At 43.6% G+C, this 19,302-nt stretch overlaps 1 protein-coding gene across 3 annotated transcripts in view; it reads left to right on the top strand.

The window, feature by feature from the left end:
- The window catches only part of ryk (receptor like tyrosine kinase), a 375,194-nt gene that overhangs the window by 37,620 nt on the left and 318,272 nt on the right, over positions 1-19,302 (top strand). For all 3 annotated transcript variants that reach the window (XM_059650938.1, XM_059650939.1, XM_059650937.1), the window contains exons 2-4: positions 1,195-1,316; positions 7,201-7,300; positions 17,147-17,281. In XM_059650938.1, the coding sequence (XP_059506921.1) occupies positions 1,195-1,316; positions 7,201-7,300; positions 17,147-17,281 (357 nt within the window). The remainder of the gene's footprint in view (positions 1-1,194; positions 1,317-7,200; positions 7,301-17,146; positions 17,282-19,302) is intronic.

Genomic DNA, 19,302 nt, shown 5'->3' with positions numbered 1-19,302 from the left:
CTCACCTCACCCTGTCAACCTCTGGTGGAGTACCAGTGGAAGCATAAAGTGTGTTCGGTTCTCTCTGGTTTTGTATTGTAGATGTGTTCAGCTGTTAGTGATATAACATCTTTTCTTAATTTAAAAAAAAAATTGAAATAATTTTAGTTCTACTTTAAGCCATCAATATTTTTGGAAGTTTTGGTAAATGGTTAATATTGGTGGTCAGCTGTAATATCTGAAAGAAACTTTGATGTGTTTCTGGTTTCTATTTATTTATTGCCCAATCCAGTGCAATCAGCTCTATTTAAAACATCTATAAGTAAAATGAATGGTTGCTACATTTGCCAAATAGTGACAATCGTCAGCCATTTCACTGGCCTCAATTTCAGGCGAAGTTACAGTGTATTGACTTTGGGCAGGTCTGCTGAATCAGCTGTGATACTGCGAAATGCATGTATGGAAAATGAAAATACATGTCTGCGTTTGACAAAAATAATGCATATACTTAGAAAATATGGTGACCCTATTCAGATGTTCAAGTTTTGAAGTTTTTTTTACTTGGTATAGTTCAGGTTTTTGAAATGTTTTGCCAGTTCACTGCTTCTACAGTTTTCTTGTGATTTCAGTGATTCTAGACAGATTTCAGGAAAGATTTGACAAAGTATCGTGCAAAAAATTTAACAGACTGGGAATAGGGCGATCAGTGTTAGCATGGATTTGAAAAAAAGTGAAAGGGTTAGGGATGAAAATGATTAAGGGTTGAAAACACTGAGTAATGGTAAAGAGCAATTTTCTAGAGGCAGGAAGGTTAACAGTGGTGTTTCCTTTGGGTCAGTACAGGGGTCGGTGATTTTTTTTTTAAGATAAACAAGTGATTTAGACACCACAGAGGTAAGTTTTCAAATGTGATGATGCATAGTGTGTTTTAGTTTTAATTACATAGTGTAGAATGGTTAAATGAAGTTTATGCAAATTCACCTATGTTTATCCACATTTTTGGAACTTTTGTGCACACAAAATTTTAGTTGGTAAAGTGCTCAATCCTGTTTCTATTGCATTATTAGCAGTTAATGATAAAACTTGCCATGTTAACAATGTTCATGAAATGTGAACTAATGATGTTTGTCACTGAGAGAATTTTTTAAAAAGTTGTTTACAATTTAAACAATATACTTGAGGGTGATACATGCAAATTTCTTTTTCTCTCTACAGGTCTTGATGCTGAGTTATATTATGTACGGAACGATGTTGTCAGTTATTACGCACTTCCTTTCAAGTTACTTGTACCCGGAGAGACCAACAGCCTTCATTTCACTTGGCATGCTAAATCCAAGGTAAATTTTTAAGTTCGGGTCAGGGCACATTCCAATGTGAATGCAGCGCACTCTGTTACCTGCACAGTACCAGTGGTCTGCTCGTCACTTGGAATGATATCAAGCAACTTTTTGGTGGTATTCATCTCATGATCGGTTGCTACAGTAGCTGTCATGGATTTCCACTGAGAGAGGGTAAAATCAACTAAGAGCACTCTTTTGCATCCCTAATGACAAATTGCTGGGCAGTGTTTGTATATGCAAGGAATTTTATCATCTATTATCCTGTTTCTGATCATGCTCTTCTGTCGCTGTACACTGAACAATAAGCATCTCAGATATTTTCTTTGGAAATGTAAACTGGAAAATGGAAGCATTGATTATTTGTTTTACTTATTAAAGGGCAGTGGAACTGTTGGCGTTACATTGGTATAATTTGCTTTGATATTTTTGAGATGCGTTGGTCTCAAAAAAAGTAGCTGCCCAGCTTCAAGGTTTGGATTGGTTTAAGTACAGTTTATCACAGATCTGAAAAACAGTTTGTCCGTAAGCCCTACAAGCAAAATGGATCCTTCTGTATTTGTTTGTCAAGTCTCTCTCTGCCCATCCTTTACGTGAATGAAATGTACATTTTGATTTAAAGGAGGAATAGTTTAAATTTGCATTAGTAATTAATGCCACATGTTGGAGGATACTTGTGTTAAACAAGTTCATTGAAACCTGGTATAAGTTTTATTTTATAATCCTAATTTTCTGAGTAACCTGTTCAGAGATGTTATTTTACACCTCTGGAGCAGGGGGAACTTGAACCTGGGTTTCCAGGCCCAGGGCATCACAAGAGGGCCACAAATTTTACATTTAAATGACAAGCTAACTTTCTATTTGCTTCTCGCAATTTTGTTTTTTGTAGTGAGTCAATTGTACATTCTGCAAGTTTATGTCAAAAGCGTATAACATTGTTTACATACACAAAAACTAATGTAATTTAGTTTTTATACAAAATAATAAAACTTGATGCATTTTGAAATGAATTGCAACTTGCAATAAATTTTCTAATTGTTCTTTGAGACACTGACCATGTGTTTTCTGTCCCAGTGATTCTTATTATTGTACTTCTGTTGTTGTGGTCAGTCAGATGTTAACGATCCTAGACACTAAATTTGTCATGTTTCACTCAAGTATGATCTGTCTTTTACAGATTGGTAATGTGATTTTTTTTTGTGCTTGATTCAATACCAACTGCAAAATATTTTGGATAATCAGAGAGCTAACAAGAGGTTAATTGCCTCCATGAACTTGTTTGGAGGCATGTATTGAGAGCCAGAATCAAAACTCGTGTATCCCAATAACAGAACTAAAGCATTAACAGAAAGCTGTGTCAAAGCTGGATGAATTGGAAGATACATTACTATTGCCATCATTTTCAAGTAAAACCTGGATGTCAGTTGGAGGCATAAAATCACCAGTGAAGAAGTACCATCGAGAAATGGTTGGAGATACCTATAGGATGCCGTTTCAGACAAATGTGGCCTTAGTTGACAGGACACTTGATTCACCGCCCTAACATATGCCCTGCCAGAGAGCCTACACAATGGACCTACACAAGGTGCCTAAAAAAATTATTGGACAGACCAAAGAAGACAGCATGGTTGCTCACTGGTTAGCACCGGTGCCCCACAGTGCCAGGGACCAGAGTTCGATTCCAGCCTTGGGGTGACTGTCTGTGTGGAATTTGCATGTTCTCCCTGTGCCTACATGAATTTCTGCTGGGTGCTCCAGTTTCCTCCCACAGTCCAAAGATGTGCGAGTTAGGTGGATTAACTAGGCTAAATTCTCCATATTGTTCAGATGTGTAGGTTATGTGTGTTATCTGTGGGAAACACAGGGATAGGGTTAGGGAATGGGTCTGGGATGATCTTCAGAAGGCCTGTGTGGACTTGTTGGGCCAAATGGTCTGTTTCCACACTGGGGATTCGATGTTCCATGATTTTACCTAAGACCTGACAAAGTTTAATCATTACCTTCAAGAACAATACACCTCCTGAGTTTGTGCAAAAGAGATTGGACCAGAGCTGGTGGTAATCATGCTGCTGTTTGTCCTGTAATTAACCTGAGCAGCTAAACCTAAGTCTGTTTTTCTTAATGGATCCAAATTGAAGTGATAGGGTAGAAAATCTGAACTTACTTTCTTCTCAGACTTTCTTCACAATGCAGTCAGTTTGCTTAATTTGCATCAACAGAAGCAAATTTACTAGAAGTGCAGCGTATCTCCATTTGATAGGCAGACAGGATAATGTAAAGTTTTGCCACAACATTTTTCTGAAGTTGTAACTTTCTCAACTTAATAAATTAGTCTAAACGTTTGTGTCGGAACAGAGGGGCCTGGCTGTATGATTACGTAAGTCATTGAAGGTACCGGTTACCTAGACTAATATTAATGGAAGCAAGAGAACCAAGGAGCATGTATTAAATTTTTAAGACATCATTTCAACTCCCGCTGGAATGTTACTTCCAGGTCTACGATATGTGCACGTTGGAGGTGGTGCAGAAAAAGTTCAAAGGTTCAATAATGAAGTACTTCAAGTTATAGAGGTAGATGAGAAAAGTTTGGATTTCTCTCCCTTGGAGATGAGGATGAAAGATTTGATGAAGGTCTTCAAAATCACGAGCGTGGACATAGAATTTCGGGAGGAACTGTTCTCACTTATAAAATGATTGTGAATGAGAAGGCAGAGATTCAATGTAATTGATTGAAGGAGTAAAATCTTATCAGACAGCAAATGGTCAGAGCCTGGAATGCTTTTCCTGGTGGAGGCAGCAAGGGAAGCACTCAAAGAAATTAGACTGTTACTAGCGAAGGAAGAATGTGCAGAGTTATTGGTTAAATGGCACCAAGTGAATTGCTCATTTGGCGAGTTGGTGCAGACACAAAGGGCCGAATGGCTTCTTCCTGCCCTGTGACAAATCTGAGATTCTGCATTTCAAGTCATTGTGAAGAGGCTTCATCTATCATTTTGATAGATGTTCTTCGGAGAGTCATTGTGTACTAGAAATGGCCTACTTCCACACTGTCGCGATTTTATTCTTGTATATTCTATTTCCTTTGCAAACCAGAAGAAAGGTGCACCTGAAAGAAACAATCTAGCAGCAAAGAGAGAACCCAAGCTTTTTGTTGCAGCAAAAGACTATATCTATAAGCTTCGACAATCCAAACTCCAATTGAAAGCAAAACTGGGTCTTCGTGAGTTTGACTTCATCCACTTGTGCTTCTTTTGCTTAATCTTAAAAAATACACTCTGAGAAATCAAAGCTGCTTACCCACTGCTTCTGAAGCAGACATTCTGGCAATACCTCTCTGTAAGAGAAGCAGCTTAGAACAAATCATTTTTAATGTCATCTTGAATGCCTAATTGAACCTGCTTCCAACACGTTTTACAGATAGTGCGTTCCGGACTTGAGCTACTTACTATGTGGAAATTTTTTCTTGTATTGACTTCCTTTAAACCTGTGTGCTGTCATTTGTGATCCTTTTTGAGTGAGAGCGGTTTCTCCCTGCCTTCCCTATCCAGGTCCCTCCTGATTCTAAAAACTTCTATCAAGTCGTCTCTTAGCCATCTCCCCTCAGAGGAAAAGAGTCAACATTTTCTTGTCTTCATGCCACTGCTGCCACGTCCAGAGAGGACTGAAAGATTATGACCAGTGCTTCTGCAGTGCCAGTGATGCAGCAGGGACTTCAGAAAATTTCCTTCACCCACCATGTTGGCTCCTGATGTTCAGTTCATCCACTTCACCAACACCTTCCACCCCAACCTTCAGTTCACCTGGGCCATCTCCAGCACATCCCTCACCTTCCTGGACCTCTCAGTCTCCATCTCAGGCAACCAGCTTGTAACTGATGTCCATTACAAGCCCACCGACTCCCACAGCTACCTAGAATACACCTCCTCCCACCCACCCTCCTGCAAAAATTCCATCCCCTATTCCCAATTCCTCCGCCTCCGCCGCATCTGCTCCCACGATAAGACATTCCACTCCCGCACATCCCAGATGTCCAAGTTCTTTAAGGACCGCAACTTCCCCCCCACGGTGATTGAGAACGCCCTTGACCGCGTCTCCCGCATTTCCCGCGACACATCCCTCACACCCCGCCCCCGCCACAACCGCCCCAAGAGGATCCCCCTCGTTCTCACACACCACCCTACCAATCTCCGGATACAACGCATTATCCTCCGACACTTCCGCCATTTACAATCCGACCCCACCACCCAAGACATTTTTCCATCCCCACCCCTGTCTGCTTTCCGGAGAGACCACTCTCTCCGTGACTCCCTTGTTCGCTCCACACTGCCCTCCAACCCCACCACACCCGGCACCTTCCCCTGCAACCGCAGGAAATGCTACACTTGTCCCCACACCTCCTCCCTCACCCCCATCCCAGGCCCCAAGATGACATTCCACATTAAGCAGAGGTTCACCTGCACATCTGCCAATGTGGTATACTGCATCCACTGTACCCGGTGCGGCTTTCTCTACATTGGGGAAACCAAGCGGAGGCTTGGGGACCGCTTTGCAGAACACCTCCGCTCAGTTCGCAACAAACAACTGCACCTCCCAGTCGCAAACCATTTCCACTCCCCCTCCCATTCTCTTGATGACATGTCCATCATGGGCCTCCTGCACTGCCACCATGATGCCACCCGAAGGTTGCAGGAACAGCAACTCATATTCCGCCTGGGAACCCTGCAGCCATATGGTATCAATGTGGACTTCACCAGTTTCAAAATCTCCCCTTCCCCCACTGCATCCCTCAACCAGCCCAGTTCATCCCCTCCCCCCACTGCACCACACAACCAGCCCAGCTCTTCCCCCCCACCCACTGCATCCCAAAACCAGTCCAACCTGTCTCTGCCTCCCTAACCGGTTCTTCCTCTCACCCATCCCTTCCTCCCACCCCAAGCCGCACCCCCAGCTACCTACTAACCTCATCCCACCTCCTTGACCTGTCTGTCTTCCCTGGACTGACCTATCCCCTCCCTACCTCCCCACCTACACCCTCTCCACCTATCTTCTTTACTCTCCATCTTCGGTCCGCCTCCCCCTCTCTCCCTATTTATTCCAGTTCCCTCCCCCCATCCCCCTCTCTGATGAAGGGTCTAGGCCCGAAACGTCAGCTTTTGTGCTCCTGAGATGCTGCTTGGCCTGCTGTGTTCATCCAGCCTCACATTTTATTATCTTGGCTCCTGATGTCTTTGCTTTACCCTGGTTGTAATTTTCTGGAATTGCACTGAAGTTAAAATTCATGTTATCATGACATGAGCCAAAGGAAACTAGCATAATGAATGTTATGGGACTTGTTGCCTACGAGGACAGTGGAATTGGAGATGTTGAATGTGTTCAAAAGGAAATTGAATGGGCACTTGAGGGGAAATTCAACTTGCTTACAGGGTCACTGGGATAGCATGTAGAAATAGGAATGAGTGGATTGGGCTACAGCGAACTATTGTAGTTTTGATGGGCTGAATGACTTCCTGTGCTGTGATTACTCTGACTGTATCTTGTATTGAGTGTTTAATTGAGATATCAAAATAAAAGTTAGGAAATTTAAACGAGTTAATTTGCATTTTCCCTCAGTTTGGTTATAGTTATTTTCATCAGACTGCTCAGACATGTTATAACGTACACCTAGTGCATATGGGACTTGAGCACAGTATCCCTGGTCCAGTGGGAGGGATGCTACCATTGCATCATAAGAGCCTTCTCCAATTGGTTATAAATATAGTCAAGATAGTCACGTTGCAGTTTTGGAGCATAGCATTACTTGTTTTATGAAGTATGACTTTAATAGAGTAAATGCATAATAGTGAACAGCTAAACAATCATTCTCATGAAGTGTTCTCTGTGACAGGTTGAATATACATTGGGCTTTCAGGTGGACAACCCAGCAGTCATGGGCATGCCTCAGGCTAACATCTCTGCACAAGGAGAGATTCCACGCAAAGAATCAGGTGAGAAAGGATAAAAAGCAACAGTTGAGAAGTGCTGATCTGTGAAGGAACGGGTGTTTTCTGTACTTGCAAAAGAATTTTGTTCATGCTGTGTGACTGTTTTTGAAAAAAAAACATATGTAAATTGTACTGTTTTTTAAACCTTTTCAGGTTAAGTTATTTGTAAAATGTTAGATGCACATTTGGATTGGAAATGGAAACGTATGTGTGCTGGTAGAGAGAGAGATTTTAATGGGAGGGAAAAATGTTGACAGGAAGGGACAAAACTGTTATATGCCTTGGAAAGGTTCAGAATAATTCTCAATCTGTCAATAATAGTGACCTTGAAACTACCCCGGTTACTTCTAGTTATTGTACAAGCATGGAGCGCAATATGGGTTGTTTAGGTTGGCTGTTACATTTAGTTCTCCTCTAATGTGATAGTTAGATTCTTGTGTGACCTCGTGCTGCAGAAAATTGTGCTTTGGAAAGCCACCTAAGAAAATCGCCTTATAGGGAATTTGCTCTAAAAGAATCACTATACCTGTACGACAGAAAGTTCGCATTATCCGAACATGTCCATATTCATAGATTGTGTTACAGCCAATTCGCGTTAACGAAACACGCATTATTGTAGAATCGCCTGTATTTCTGTGTAGGTCCTCATCTCTTCTGCATAATGTGTCACAGCAAAGATTTTTTTCAATTTGGGTCAATAATGATGTTGAAAGAAACAGTCAACAATTAGTGAAAAAAGACTAATTGGCTGGCCAACAGAAGACAGCGAGTGGTAGTAGAAGGAAAATATTCTGCCTGGAAATCAGTGGTGAGTGGAGTTCCACAGGGCTCTGTCCTTGGGCCTCTACTGTTTGTAATTTTTATTAATGACTTGGACGAGGGAATTGAAGGATTGGTCAGCAAGTTTGCAGACGACACAAAGGTCGGAGGTGTCGTTGACAGTGTAGAGGGCTGTTGTAGGCTGCAGCGGGACATTGACAGGATGCAGAGATGGGCTGAGAGGTGGCAGATGGAGTTCAACCTGGATAAATGCGAGGTGATGCATTTTGGAAGGTCGAATTTGAAAGCTGAGTACAGGATTAAGGATAGGATTCTTGGCAGCGTGGAGGAACAGAGGGATCTTGGTGTGCAGATACATAGATCCCTTAAAATGGCCACCCAAGTGGACAGGGTTGTTAAGAAAGCATATGGTGTTTTGGCTTTCATTAACAGGGGGATTGAGTTTAAGAGTCGTGAGATCTTGTTGCAGCTGTATAAAACTTTGGTTAGACCGCACTTGGAATACTGCGTCCAGTTCTGGGCGCCCTATTATAGGAAAGATGTGGATGCTTTGGAGAGGGTTCAGAAGAGGTTTACCAGGATGCTGCCTGGACTGGAGGGCTTATCTTATGAAGAGAGGTTGACTGAGCTCGGTCTCTTTTCATTGGAGAAAAGGAGGAGGAGAGGGGACCTAATTGAGGTATACAAGATAATGAGAGGCATAGATAGAGTTGATAGCCAGAGACTATTTCCCAGGGCAGAAATGGCTAGCACGAGGGGTCATAGTTTTAAGCTGGTTGGTGGAAAGTATAGAGGGGATGTCAGAGGCAGGTTCTTTACGCAGAGAGTTGTGAGAGCATGGAATGCGTTGCCAGCAGCAGTTGTGGAAGCAAGGTCATTGGGGTCATTTAAGAGACTGCTGGACATGTATATGGTCACAGAAATTTGAGGGTGCATACATGAGGATCAATGGTCGGCTCAACATTGTGGGCTGAAGGGCCTGTTCTGTGCTGTACTGTTCTTTGTTCTATGTTCTAATGTGAACTTGTGGGCCAACAGCAAAAGGAAACTGAAATAATGACCAGTGTGGCTTTGCAGAACCATAGATTTAAGTAAGGGTCATAAATTTAATATCATATCATTACCAGTGTAGGTCAGCATGTGTGAGCTTCCTCCCGGTGATTTGGTTTCCTCCCACAGTCTGATGTGCAAGTTAGTTGATTTGGCCATCCTTAATTGCCTCGTAGTGCCCAGAACCTTGTAGGTTTCCTGGTTTAACCGTGCAAATACAGGCTTACAGGGTTAGGGTAGGGGTTAGCTCTGGGTGGGAGGCCATGAAGGCCGGTGTGGCCTCGAGCCAAATAGCCTGCTTCCACACTTCAGGGATTTTGCTATTATATGACTGAGATAGGAGCAAATGAGCTGAGGCAAGTGCATTGCGATGGAGCTGGATGGAATTGTTTTGGTGAGTAAATGAGGTCTGAAATATAGCTTTGAAACAGGTATGACTCTGAAGTGTGATTGGTCTGATTTAGCGTCAGGCAATCTTGAGCAGATTGATGGAGGCATTGTCAGGGAATGAACTTTTCATGAGGAATGAAAGACAATTGGGCCTTCAAATATTTAATTGGAATTTGCAGTTCTGTCAAACTGTAGTTTCTCCTTGCACAATGATCCTAATTTGTCATATTACAGCACTACTACTTTGGTGTTGCATAATATGTCTAACTACATTAAGTTCCAGAACTGTCCAACTACTGGAGCTACTCAGTGTAGCTAAATTCCAACTCCAATCCGAGGTGTCTGCATTTCATCTACCGAACTCCAAACTGATACATTTTCTCCTTTGATCAACAAATTAAACAGTTAAGCAGTAAATGTTCGCATGTGTAGAGCATCAAGTTGCAGACTAATTGCAAAGCTGTTTATACTCGTAATATTGCAGATGTTGAATCTAGTGAATGATGTGCTTACCCTGATATTTGGTTGTTCCATTGCTTGCCCCAATGCAAACTGTACTGGCTTTACCAATACCGTAGTATGAGGGGACTTGGGAGTCCTAGTTCAGGATTCTCTTCAGGTTAACATTGAGGTTCAGTTGGCAGTTAGGAAGGCAAATGCAGTGTTAGCATTAGTTTCAAGAGGGCTGGAATACAAAGGCAGGGATGTGCTGCTGAGGCAATGTAAGGCTCTGGTCAGGTCACATTTGGAATATTGTGAGTGGTTTTGGGCACAGTATCTAAGGAACGATGTGCTGGCATTGAAGAGGATCCAGAGGAGATTTAAAAGAATGATTTCAGGAATGAAGGGCTTATCATATGAGGAGCATTTGAGGATTCTGGGTCTATACTGGATGGAGTTTAGGAAGATAAATGAGCATATCACTGAAATTTTCAGAATACTGAGAGGCCTGGATAGAATAGATGTGGGTAAAATCCTATCGCAAGTAGGAGAGACTGAGACCGAGGGCACAGCCTCAGAATGAAGGAACGACCCTTTAGAACTAGCCAACAGTGAAGCAAGTTATGTAAGATTACAAAGAGATCTTGATCAATTGGACCAATGGACTGAGGAGTGGCAGATGGAGTTTAATTTGGATAAATGTGAGATATTGCATTTTGGTAAGGCAAACAAGGGCAGGACTTGTACAGTTGAGGGTAGTACTCTGGGTAGCGTTGTCAGAGACCGAGGAGTTCAGGTACGCAATTTTTTGTACAGAATGTTAGTGAGACCACTTTCAGAATTCTGTGAACAGTTCTGATCACCAAGCTATAGGAAAGACTTTACTAGATTGGAGAAGGTCCAGAAAAGATTTATTAGGATGTTATTGAGACTGGAGGGTTTGAATTGCAAGGTGAGGTTGGAGAGGCTGGGACTTATTTTTTTTAACCCTGGAGGATAGGAGTTGAATGGTGACCTTGTAAAATCATGAGGGGCATAGATAATGTGAATAGCAATGTTCTTTCCCCAAGGATGGAACAGAGAAAACTACAGCGGAGTACAGGCCCTTTGGCCCTCTGTTACGCTGACCTGTGAAGGCCATCTAACCTACCCTGTTCCATTATTATCCATACATTTATCCAATGACCATTTAAATGCCCTTAAAGTTTGCGAGTCTACTACTGTTGCAAGCAGGGCATTCCACGCCCTTACTACTCTGAGTGAAGGACCTACCTCTGACATCTGTCCTATATCTATCACCCCTCAATTTAAAGCTATGTCCCCTTGTGCTAGCCATCACCAATTGAGGAAAAAGGCTCTCACTGCCCACCCTATCTAATCCTCTGATCATCTTGTATGTCTCTATTAAGTCACCTCTTAACCTCCTTCTCTCTAATGAAAACAGCCTCAAGTCCCTCGACCTTTCCTCCATAAGACCTTCCCTCCATACCAGGCAACATCCTGGTAAATCTTCTCTGCACGCTTTCCAATGCTTCCATATCCTTCCTATAATGCGGCAAGCAGAACTGTATGCAATACTCCAACTGTGGCCATGTCAGAGTTTTGTACAGCTGCAACATTGCTTCGAAACTCAATCCCTCTACCAATAAAACTGAACACACTGTGTGCCTTCTTAGCAGCCTATCAACCTGGCTTTCAACTTTCAGCTATCTATGCATGTGGACGCTGAGATCTCTCTGCTCACCCACACTAGCAAGAATCTTACCATTAGCCCAGTACTCTGTATTCCTGTTATTCCTTCCAAAGTGAATCACCTCACACTTTTCTGCATTAAATTCCATTTGCCACCTCTCAGCCCATCTGTGCAGCTTATCTACATCCCTCTATAACCTGCAACATCCTTCTACACTATCCACAACTCCACCGACTTTAGTGTCATCTGCAAATTTACTAACCCATCCTTCTATGTTCTCATCCAGGTCATTTATAAAAATGACAAACATCTGAGGCTCCAAAATAGACCCTTACAGTACACCACTAGTAACTGAACTACAGGATGAACATTTCCCATCAAGCACCACCCTCTGTCTTCTTTCAGCTCGCCAATTTCTGATCCAAACCGCTAAATCACCCTCAATCCCATGACTCCGTATTTTATGCGATAGCGTACTGTGGGGAACCTTATCAAACACTGTACTGAAATCCATACACACCACATCAACCACTTTACCTTCATCCACCTGTTTGGTCACCTTCTCAAAGAGCTTAATAAGGTATGTGAGGCACAATCTACCCTTCACAAAACCGTGTTGACTATCCCTAATCAAACTATTCCTTTCTAGATGATTATAAATCTTATCTCTTATAATCCTCTCCAACACTTTACCCACAACTGAAGTAAGGCGCACTGATCTATAATTACCAAAGTTGTCTCGACTCCCCCTCTTGTACAAGGGGTCAACATTTGCTATCCTCCAGTCTTCTGGCACTGTTCCTGTAGACAATGACAACATAAAGATCAAAGCCAAAAGCTCTGCAGTCTCCTCCCTAGCTTCCGAGAGAATCCCAGGATAAATCCCATCCGGCCCAGGGGACTTATCTATTTCCACACTTTCCAGAATTGCTAACACCTCCTCCTTATGAACCTCAACCCCGTCTAGTCTAATGGCCTGATCTCAGTATTCTCTTCGACAACGTTGTCTTTTTCCTGTGTGAATACTGACGAAAAATATTCATTTAGTGCCTCTCCTATCTCTTCGGACTCCACACACAACTTCTCACTACTGTTCGTGACTGGCCCTAATCTTACTGTCGTCACTCTTTTGTTCCTGACATACCTATTAAAAGCTTTGGGGTTTTCCGTGATCCTACCCACCAAAGACTTCTCATGTCCCCTCCTGGCTCCTCTTGATCTCTTTATGTCCGTCCTGGCTAACGTGTAACTCTCAAGCACCCGAACTGAGCCTTCACACCTCATCCTTACATCAACCTCCTTCTTCCTCCTGACAAGAGATTCACCTTCTTTAGTAAACCACGGTTCCTTTGCTCGACCACTTCCTCCCTGCCTGACAGTAGCTGTTCCTTGAACTAGCTCTAGATTTCAATTGTGCCCAGCCCCTGTAGTTTCCTTCCCTATCCTTTGCATCCTAAATCTTGCCTAATCACCTCATAATTACTTTTCCCCCGTCTATAACTCTTGTCCTGCGGTATATACCTGTCCCTTTCCATTGCTAAAGTAAACGTAACCGAATTGTGGCCACTATCACCAAAATGCTCACCTACCTCCAAATCGAATACCTGGCCTGGTTCATTACCCAATATCAAATCCACTGTAGCCTCGCCTCTTGTTGGCCTATCTACATACTGTCAGGAAACCCTCCTGCACACATTGGACAAAAACAGACCCATCTAAAGTTTTCAAACTACAACTTTCTAAATATTGACTGGAAACGCTAAAGTCCCCCATAACAACTACCCTATTACTTACACTCATATCCAGAATCATCTTTGCAATCCTTTCCTCTACATCTCTGGAACTTTTTGGAGGCCTACAGAAAACTCCCAACAGGGCGATCTCTCCTTTGCAGTTTCTAACCTCAGCCCATACTACCTCATGGATGAGTCCTCATCAGACATCTTTTCTGCCACTGTTATACGGTCCTTGACTAGCAGTGCCACAACCCCACCATCCCCCTTTTACCACCTTCCCTGATCTTACTGAAACAACTAAACCCCGGAACCTGCAACAACCATTCCTGTCCCTGCTCTATCCATGTCTCCAAAATGGCCACAACATCAAAGTCCCAGGTACCAACCCATGCTGCAAGTTCACCCACCTTATTCCAGATGCTCCTGGTGTTGAAGTGGACACACTTCAAACCACCTTCCTACCTACCGGTATACGCCAGCAGCCTTGAAACCTTATTCATGACATCACTACTCTCAACCTCCTGTACACTGGAGCTACAATTCAGGTTCGCAACCCCCAGCTGAATTAGTTTAAACCCTCCCAAAGAGCATTAGCAAATCTTTTCTGCCCCCCCACCCCCACCCCGGCCCAAGGATATTGGTACCCCTCTGGTTCAGATGTGGACCATCCCATTTGTAGAGGTCCCACCTACCCCAAAATGAGCCCCAATTATCCATGTATCTGAATCTCTGCCTCCTGCGCCATCCCTGTAGCCACATGTTCAATTGCTCTCTCTCCCTATTCCTTGCCTCGCTAGCACTTGGCGCAGGTAATGACCCAGAGATAACAAGTCTGTTTGCTCTAGCTCTAAGCTTCCGCACTAGCTCCTTGAATTTCTGCCTTATATCCCCATCCCTTTTCCTACCTATGTGGTTGGTGCCTATGTGGACCATAACTTGGGGCTGCTCCCCATCCCCCTTAAGGATCCCGAAAACACAATCAAGACATCACTTACCCTGGCACCTGGGAGGCAACACACCGACCGCGAGTCTGTCTCATTCCCACAGAACCTCCTATCTGTCCCCCGAACAATGGAGATTCCAGTTATAATGCTCTCCTCCTCTTCCGCCCCTTCCCTTCTGAGCAGCAGGTACAGATTGTGTGCCAGACACCTGTACCCTGTGGCATACCCCGGTAAGTCGTTCCCCCCCAGTCGTCTCCAAAACAGTATACTTGTTATTGAAGGGAATGGCACTTGTTCCCTTTCCGTACCCCGACTTGTAACCCATCTACCTTTTTGCTGTATCTGAGCTGTGACTACCTCCCTGTAACTCCTCTCAATTACCCCCTCAGCCTCCTGAATGATGCGAAGTTCATTCAACTCCAGCTTCGGTTCCGTAACGTGGTTTCAAGGAGCTGGAGTTGGGTGCACTTCCCGCAGATGAAGTCAGCGGGGACACTCGTGGTGACCCTTACCTCCCACATCCTACAGGAGGAGCATGCAACTGCCCTAACATCCATTCCCATTGTTCTGAATTCCCAACAGACTATTAAAAAAAAAGTAATCTTACCAAATCGGTGCTCAGAACCTTCATTTTTGATTAGAGGTGGAGGATGGATGGGAGACACTACCTAAGTAGTGTTTCGTTTAAAGCAACCGCCCAAATATATTACCTCACTTACTCAGCCGTCCCGTGTCCACTCCTGCTCAGCAGGTGCTCCACCTAGTCACGAGGTAAGTTTTTAAAGGATTAACTTACCTTCCCGGCAGCCCCCTCGTCCTCGCTGTCACTGCTTCCGCTCCTGCTGCAAAAATGGAGTAATGGCCTCCGCTGCATGAGCTGAGTTTTTATAGTGGAGAAAAAAAAACAACCTTACCTTCCCGTCGACACTCTAGCCCCCGCTGCTGCCGCTGAAAACAAGGATGGGGCAAGTTCAAAACTGGTAGCATATTTTTAAACTATTTAAAAGGGAAACTTTTTCCATGCAGCGGGTGGTTCGTGTGTTGTATGAACTGCCTGAGGAAGTGGTAGATGCAAGGTTAGTTGCAACATTTAAAAGGCATTTGGGCAGTTAAGGAGTAGAAAAGATTTAGGGGGATATGGGCCAAACACAGGCAAGTGGAACCAGTTTGGTTTAGGAAACTTAGTCGTCTTGGAGGAGTTGGACCAAAGGATCTGTTTCCATGCTGTATGACTGATTGGATGATTTTGTAGCTGGGACGGGGAGGAATTTCTTCAATCAGAGCATGGTGAATCTGTGGAACTCATTGCTGCAGAAGTCTGTGAAGGCCATGTCTTTTAGTGTCTTTAAGACAGAGATAATTTCTGAATAAGGCGATCAAGGGTTACGGGGAGAAGTTAGCAGAGGAGCATATCAGCTAGGACTGATGGGCCTATTACTGTGTTCCTGTATCTTTTCGTCTAATGGTAGTTGTTGTCATCGTCGTCATCTCATCATCACCATCACCAGTCCCTTGCAGACGAGATGGCTCTCTTCCACTCTCGGGGAGTCGGTAGGTGACCCGTGGGGCTACTGCAGGCTCTGTTACTCTTGGGGCAGAAGTTGGTCTTGGAAGTGGGGCGGTGGTACAGCAGCATGCTCTTTTTGGTATGTTGGTATGTGCAAGGATGATGGAGTATTTAGACCATAAGACCACAAGATGTGGAAGCAGAATTGGGCCATTTAGCCGATCGAGTCTGCTCCACCGTTAGATTGTGGCTGACATGCTAAATATGCTTTTATAAAAATCTTGGAAAATATGTTATGCTTTAGGCTGTTTTCAATGTCTTTATTCCTGAATTTCCAAATGAGCTAAATTCAATCATTGGCCATGGTGACTAATTGTGCTTCATGTCTTTGAGATTGTCCTGTCTTGCCTTAACTTTAAAGCATTAACTCCAGTGACTGACACATTGGAGCAAAAAACGGAAATGACTGAACAGTAAATTACTTTTAAGCTCAACTATTTTTCTGCCTTCAGAGTTATCTCCAGTCTTTGTTAAACAATTGCGAATCTAAATGGTAACTATGTATCTGCAAATAAACTGGTGGCATTGAGCTCCTCTTCCCAGGTCCTTAAGATCTGTGAAAATTAGATTCAAAACTAACCTCTTTTACTGAAAATATCAGTTTGTCTGATTTCTTTATGCCATTTTTCAAGAATCTTGTCTTCACTCCTGACTTCAAAATTTAACCCATTGCCTAAGCAGTTTGTCAGCACTGTATGACTCCAACTAAATATGTAAAAGGCAACTGCTATTGTCTTTCATCCCCTATACAAAGTCTGTTGTTCACCGAACTGACTGTTGATGGATATACTTATCGTTCCCTTGATTAGTATTACAGATTAAGTGAGCACAGAATTGTCTTAAATCAATACAGCATGGAACTGGAGGAACCAGCAGGTCAGGCAGCATCAGGGGAGCAGGAAAGTCATGGTTTCCGGTCGGGACCCTTCACCTGAACTCGGTTGTCTAAGTTGGCTATTATTCCTCTTTGTAGGTGCTCACCTCCTCTGCATTATGTGTTAACATAAAGACTGTTTTCTATTCATGATACTAATGATGTTGAGGTGAACAATGAACGATTGGGGGGAGAAAATCACGTTCACCCCTTTTTTTAGATTTTATTAACTGACAAAGTTCATTACAAATTCATCATTGACAAATAGTACATTCTGAACTGAACAGATGATGTTTGTGTAATTGTTTTCTCTCTCGAGTCTTTGATCAGTCAGATTTTTACAGAACACTTCACACATTTTTGGTCTTTTGCAGTATTTAGAGTGGACCTGTTATGCACAGGAACATTTGATTCAGAGGTGGCCATGGAAATGCAGCTTAACTTGACGATTAATTCCTCAAAGAACATCACAGTCCTGAACTTCAAAAGGAGGAAAATCTGCTTCAAAAGTAAGGAGTAGGCCCTTTACATGTTCTGTGTTCTCCATGCTGAGCTGTCAATGAAAATTGAAATGGCATAGTCTGCTGAGTATATGAAACAAACACAGTTCATTATTGATAGGAAGGTGTAGAGATGGATGAACACAGCAGGCCAAGCAGCATCAGAGAAGCAGGAAGGCTGTCGTTTCAGGCCTAGACCTTTCTTCAGAAATGGGGGAGGGGAAGGGGATTCTGAAATAAATAGGGAGAGAGGAGGAGGCACATAGAAGATGGAAAGAGGAGACGATAGGTGGAGAAGAGACACACACGTCAAAAACGTGGGGATGGAGCCAGTAGAGGTGAGTGTAGGTGGGGAGTTAGGGATGAGGGAGGTCAGTCCAGGGAGGATGTACAGGTCAAGGGAGTGCGCTGAGGTTAGTAGGCAGCAGGAAGTGCTACACCTCCCCTTCACCCCCATCCCAGGCCCCAAGAAGACTTTCCACATCAAGCTGTTGTTCACCTGCACATCTGCTAACGTGGTATGCTGCATCTGCTGTTCCCATTGTAGCCTCCTCTACATTGGGGAAACCAAGCGGAGGCTTGGGGACCGCTTAGAAGAATACCTACTCTCCCTTCGCATTAAACAACTGCACCTACCAGCCGCGAACCATTTCACCTCCTTCCATTCCTCAGAAGACGTGTCTATCCGGTGCCTCCTGCAGTGCCACATCGACGCTACCCGAAGGTTACAGGAACAGCAGTTCATATTCCACTTGGGAACCCTGTATCCCAATGGTATCAATGTGGACTTCACAAGCTTCAAAATCTCCCCTCCCCCTACCGCATCCCAAAACCAGCCCAGCATGTCCCCGCCTCCCTAACCTGCTCTTCCTCCCACCTATCCCCTCCTCCCACCCCCATCTCCTACCTCCTAACCTCATCTCTTCCCCCTTGACCTGCCTGTCCTCCCTGGACTGATCTATCTCGTCCCTACCTCCCCATCTACACTCACCTCTACTGGCTCCATCCCCGCCTCTTTGATCTGTCTGTCTCCTCTCCACCTATCTTCTTCTCTATCCATCTTCTATCTGCCTCCCCCTCTCTTCCTATTTATTTGAGAACCTCCTTCTCCTCCACCATTTCTGAAGAAGGATCTAGACCCGAAACGTCATCCTTCCTGCTCCTCTGATGCTGCTTGGTCTGCTGTGTTCGTCCAGCTCTACACGTTGTTATCTCAGATTCTCCAGCATCGGCAGCTCCTGCTGTCTCTGAAACATTTCATTGTTGTTACTTTTTAAACGTGAAGCAAAATGGAGCTAGCCGAACTCATGGAAAATCTGACATTTGTGTTTCGATTTCTCATTCTTCTCATTGCCCTTGCTGAACTGAAATGTCACAGTCCTTCAGTGACCTCTGGTTCTGTACCCAAATAGTTGTCATGTCTAAACTCGCCCTAGCCTTGTTTTAATATATAAATCCTTTCAGCAAAATCACTGAGCTGATTTTCCTCAACAGCACAAAACAAATTGATCCCGAATGACTCGTCAACATAACAGGGATGTTTTCAGACTGTAAAACTGAACTTAATAGCATAAATCTCTTCCTCAGAACAGCAAAGGTGCATTATGGATTTGATACAGGTGTTTGGAATCATAAAGGCTTTGATAACAAAGCAGTAGAAACAACTTCCAGTGGCAGAAGGGTTAAAAACCAAAGGGCACAGGCTACAACGGGAACAGCAGATGCAGCATACCACGTTAGCAGATGTGCAGGTGAACAACAGCTTGATGTGGAAAGTCTTCTTGGGGCCTGGGATGGGGGTACTAGAACAAGTGACCAAATGTTTGTCCAGAGATAAGCTTTAAGTGCACCTTGAAATGGGCAAAGGCAACATGAGGAAAATACTGAAAAAGCAGTGAAATATTCTTATGATCTGGAATGCAGTAACTGAAAGGGTGAACCTAAATTTATTAATTTTCTTTCTAAAATTTAGTAAGGTTGAATTGGTGCTTGCCTCCATTTTTGGAGATTGTAAAGTCACAGTCCACAAT

This window comes from Stegostoma tigrinum, chromosome 14 (assembly GCF_030684315.1).
Source record: "Stegostoma tigrinum isolate sSteTig4 chromosome 14, sSteTig4.hap1, whole genome shotgun sequence".
Lineage (NCBI taxonomy): Eukaryota > Metazoa > Chordata > Chondrichthyes > Orectolobiformes > Stegostomatidae > Stegostoma > Stegostoma tigrinum.
Note: the sequence above shows the minus strand (reverse complement) of the source record. Positions and strands in the feature narration are given on the sequence as shown.